The following is a 5,413-nucleotide window of genomic DNA, read 5'->3' on the forward strand; positions in this document are numbered from 1 at the left end:
GGGGGAGGGAGGCGCTCGTGAATTGTTGTTACGGAAAGAGAGGGGTTTTAGGTTGCCATAAGGCTGTTTTTATACATCTGTTGGTTTTGTGGCACATTTGTAACGCCGTGCCAATTTGGGCAAGCACGCAGGCAAACTTGAGAGCACACAGGGTGGAGAGGTGGAGTGAGTTTGAGCGAGGGAGAGAGCGTGTGCAGCGGTCTGCTTGCGCACAGAGCAGCAGTTTGTGAGAGAGGGCTTGAGAGTCAATTTCTCTTCAAAATATAATTGATTGCCTCCCTTGTCCCTGGCTGGCTTGCTAGCTCGTTGGTAACGTAACTGATTTCTTCTAATGTGCCTGCATCTGGCGCTGAGTTGCCATATTCCTTTTGTGAGCTCTTTTTGTTCGTGAACCACTTCCTGATATCCATTGTCGCAGATAAACATATAAATGATAATAGCCAAACTAACCTCGCAGGAGTAAACTGACAGGCTGCTGTGCCGCATCTCACTTAAAAAAAAACACTCCTTAAAAAAAAACACACGACTCAACCCAGCGAAAAACCACTCTCGCACGCAGACTTTCATTCAGACCTTCATTCAGACTTTCATTCAGACTTTCATTCAGACTTTCATTCAGACTTTCATTCAGAATTTGATATTAAACTAATCTTTCAACATAGTTTAATACAAACATACATATTAGGACAAAGCCCTGCAAATAACAACAATAAACATAATAATACAAAAATGTAAATGTTTTATTCAGCCCTGATTAAAACAGCGGGCCCAAATCCTGGATGGGCATCTAAAATAAGACCCGAACTCATAACAGTATAATTATCATTAGCCGGTTCTAATGGATATTGATAAGTAAAGAATACAAATAATTGCTAACTGTTGTGACCTTTCTGATACAGTATGAGCCCATTTCTTCTTCCAAAGCCCCTTTATGTGATCGGAGAAAGTACGCCACATCTTTCTTTATCAGTATTCAGAGGAAATAACAATTTCCCATGCCTACATGTACACTGGCTAAATCACAGCTCAGTCGTCTTGGCAGTTTTGTCGGCTATCGGTTCCTCTTCACAACAATCAATAAACTTGTTGTTGATTACATTGAATCATAACACTTCATGTTTATAAGTTATAGTCATTATTAGAAATTAAAAAAAAACCTCTCTGGAAGTCTCACTTGAGTGGTCAGTTGCGACTGTGTTGCTAATGCTTTATGAGTCTGTTGTAGTTTATATATACAGTCTATTGTTGTAAGCCATTAATAAAAACAACTTTCAGGTTGCCAGGTTGTAAAAAGACCCTCCTTTAGCATGGCACTAGATTTTTCTGAGATGTGTTGACAGAGTAACGAGCTAGCTAAAGGAAGCATATTTTATTAAACCTGGCAACCCTAGAGTAAGTGACCATTCCTCATTAGAAAGTGTTAAAACCTGCTGGTATAACGTCCCCTTTATTTCCTCCCAAAGGACACATTTGTGTTGGATTAAAGGAATTGCCACTTCAAAAAAAGAAAATCACCAAAGACACAGATTTACAAAAAAAACAGCAGGTTGTGAATTAAGTTTATTTTTACTCAGAAAAGAAAAAACATAGAAAAGGAAAACAAAAAATTGCCATAAGAACTGCAGATAGTATTTTTCAAACCTGGCCACCCAAGATGTCTTTTAATAAAAGGCATGATGTATAATGCTAAAGTAAATGGTTTGTCAATGCTAGTCGTGTGTATTAATTTCCTTTTTGCTACTACCTAGTTTGAACTCTTTCTCTCTGCAGGTAAGGGAGATGTATTCGGGGATGTTTTCTGGAAAGAAGTGACTCTCGCTCAGGCCTGTGCCAACGTCCGAGCTCTGACCTACTGCGACCTCCACGTTATTAAACGCGACGCCCTGCAGAAGGTGCTGGAGTTTTACACCGCCTTTTCAAACCACTTCTCCAGAAACCTGCTGCTCACTTACAATCTGCGAAAGAGGGTGAGTGACTTTTTTCACTCAGTTCAGATTTGGGCTTTACACAATTATTTTCAATATCTGGAGACTTCTGCTCTCTTTCAACTACAGATATTTTCAAAATACTTTCTTTTTTTTCTTTATTCTTTATTTCGAACAGATTAAAAAATAACAAAATGTGAAAAAAAAGAATACCGCATTGTTAAAATACAGTATTCATCCACATTCATGGTAATATCTGTATTCAACAAAAAAACAAAAAAAGTCTTCATATTAATAATAATAATAAATCATATGTGTCCGAAAGGGAGTAGAGGGAAGCAAATGCTTATTAATTCCCACCCCTTACTTTATCAATGATTGTCCTTTAAAATCACGATGCAAGTTATTCCTACATACATTTACATTTATACATACATATACAATAATTTCTCATCTTCAATCACTTTTCTTCATTCTCATAGTTTTAAAAAAAAGTGTTTCTGTACATCCTTTTAAACTGAATGATGCTTGTGCTTTGTTTTAACTCCTGCTCCAAACCATTCCATAAAATCACCCCACAGATTGTTATACTCATACTTCTCAGAGTTGTTCTGACCTTGAGTTGTTTAAAATTTAGATTTCCTCTCAAATTATACCCACCCTCTCTTCTACGAACAATGTTTTTAATTTCCTAGGAGGTAGATTATGTCTTGCTCTGTACATGATTTGTGCCGTTTTAAATTTAACCAGATCAATGAACTTCAATATGTGTGACTTCAAAAATAATACATTAGTGTGTTCAAGATATCCAACATTATTGATTACTCTTATAGCCCTTTTTTGTAATGTGCATAACGGCTGTAGGTTGGTTTTATACGTGTTTCCCCAAATCTCCACACAGTAAATCAGATATGGCAATATTAGTGTGTTATATAGAGTATACAATGAGTTGTAGTCCAGAATGTATCTGGCTTTTCCCAATATTGCGATAGTTTTAGCCAGTTTTGCTTTTACATGAGTGATATGAGGTTTCCAGCTGATTTTGTGGTCTAAAACCACACCAAGGAACTTCATTTCATATACTCTTTCTATGTTTATGTTATCGAGTGCTAATTGCACCTGTGGATTTTTGTTAGAAAGAAATCATTTACACTTTTAGTATTAAACTGAGTCAATTCTCTTCAGGTTTTGCACATGCTGTGAATATATAATCAGAACTTTACAAGAAAAAAAGCAAGAAAAAACGGCAACTACAGAAAGGTAGTAAACATTCTGCTTTTCAATTAAAGTTCATGAGATTTACTTCTCAGTTTGACCTGTCACTGTGCCTCTGATCAGACCATTATTTTTAATGAAGAGCTTGAACTTCAAGTTGATGTCCTGCATCTCGTTTTTATTTGGTGTCATGACTCATAATTGCTGCACTGCTTTTTGCACTGTGCGTCCCAAAGGTCACATAGTAATATATGTGTGGGGGAGTGCAATGACTGCCTTTCTTTCTACAGTTTCTACAGGACCAGCTTTTTTCTTTCTCTCTATGTTTAGCTTTAATGGCTGCCTCTTCTCATGTCAAAGGAAGGAGACTAACATTATGTGAAATACGTTTGTTGCTAATAGTTAGGATAGAAGATGCTCTTTTGTTTGTCAGTTAAATATGAAGCTGCAGCTAGGAAAAAGCTTAGCTTAGCACCAAGACTGAAAGCAGGTGGAAACAGCCAGCACAGCTTTGTCCAAATGTACAAAAATCCACATACCACCATTTTGGAAAAACTCAAGCAGGGAAAAGTTAACGACCTCATTATTTACAAGCGACAGCAACGTAACTTCAAATGACGGCAGTACTGGTCATTGATTTTCTGTAACTTTCCAAGTCTGTTCGTTTTCTTTTCCATTAACCACTCTATAATCACTGCAAGAGCCCAAACCGTTTTCCTGTTAGTGGTCACTCCATCTGTCTTCTCCTGCTGTCCAGCACTCTGTCTTTTAACCACTTTCCTTCTCCTGCCTTCTTTTCCTTTTCTTTACTGGGGACAGTTCACCCATTGTGAATCCAAAGTTTTGTGCTCTATACAAATATAAACATGAATATTCAAAAAGTATTCCACAGTGATTTCTGATGGACACTAATGTTTGTTGTCCACAGCTGATGTTTAATTTATCTGATTTTTTGTGCGGATTGATAAACCGTCTCTTGATCCTCCTTTGCGACGGTCTGTTTGTTAGAGAAATAACAACCTCTGAAATGTCCAAATTGACCAATCAGAATCAATTATTCAACTAAGCCGTGTAATAAAAAGTGTTATAGATCTTATTATGAAAGAAAAGCAACAAAGACAAAAGGTGGCTTCTACCAGAAACATTGAACACACCGTTTTAGAAAAAAGGTACATTTGATAGATTTAATACCAAAAATGAAAACAAATCTGCACGAGCTCATACACAACACACACTAGCCTTCATGCAAAAACACAGTTCCATTAAACAGCCACTTTTTATAGCCACTCTTCATATCCTTTACCCAGAAATGAACATCTGTGATCAACAACTCAAGTGTGGCTACCAATCGTTACCGCATGCATAAGCAGGTTAGGCTGCCCGAGAGAGAACAAGTCAGATTGAATTGCCTGCATATGAAGAGGCAATCTCATCTGCTGCATTGAAGTCTCGATTCACCAGGGTCCCACTCTACTCTGAATGTATACTGCAGGGAAATCCAGAGATGGATTAAATAAGGAGCCTAACGCTGCCTTCAAGGAGCTTGTGAGGTTGTGTGTACGTCCTGGGAAATCCGACACACGATATGTTCGACTTTCAAGTGGTTCGAGTTATGAGAACAGTGTTGCTATGAGGCTGAGAAGGAGAATAGATGTTGTCGGGCCTTTTTTAGAAATGATGAATGATTTTGTATTTATTGCATTTCAGTGCCTTGCCTGGTATCTAAAAATGTTTTTTTTTTTCTTGTTCCATTTTCGATCAAAAAACTTCCACTTAATAAGTTGGTTGTTCAAACACTAGACTCTTCTCAAGAACATATCAGTCAGATATCCTCGGTTGGCTTTTATGTATAGCTGAATCATTTATCTTTTACAGTTGTCTTTTAAATGTTTATAATATTTAAAATTAGATAATTAAACCCTGAAATATCGATATTGGCCTCACTTTATTGTTTGTGCACTTAATGTGAAGCTACAGCCTGTTAGCTCAGCAAGGTTGTAAACTTAAAGGTGACCTATCATGCAAAATGCACTTTTGCACATCTTGTATACATGAATATGTGTCCCCGGTGTTCCAGGGAACTCACCAAGTGTCAGAAAACACAACCCTCTCTATTTTCCTCCATACCCAAATCTCTTAAAATGGGGCTGCAACGGATCTGAAACAGACTGATCCAGATTTGAACACTTCTCTGACGTCACAGAAGTGGCGCTACGGCTATTGGGCCAACTCCACCAATCAGGAGGAGACAGCCACGGACATTGCCGTTCGAA

At 37.7% G+C, this 5,413-nt stretch overlaps 1 protein-coding gene across 1 annotated transcript in view; it reads left to right on the plus strand.

Annotated features, from left to right (window-relative positions):
- The window catches only part of LOC104941288 (potassium voltage-gated channel subfamily H member 1-like), a 12,333-nt gene that overhangs the window by 3,345 nt on the left and 3,575 nt on the right, over positions 1–5,413 (plus strand). Inside the window, exon 2 of the mRNA XM_010766370.1 lies at positions 1,771–1,967. Coding sequence (XP_010764672.1) covers positions 1,771–1,967 — 197 coding nt within the window. The remainder of the gene's footprint in view (positions 1–1,770; positions 1,968–5,413) is intronic.

Source organism: Notothenia coriiceps, unplaced genomic scaffold, assembly GCF_000735185.1.
Source record: "Notothenia coriiceps isolate Sejong01 unplaced genomic scaffold, NC01 NC01_scaffold00003306, whole genome shotgun sequence".
In the NCBI taxonomy this organism is placed as follows: domain Eukaryota; kingdom Metazoa; phylum Chordata; class Actinopteri; order Perciformes; family Nototheniidae; genus Notothenia; species Notothenia coriiceps.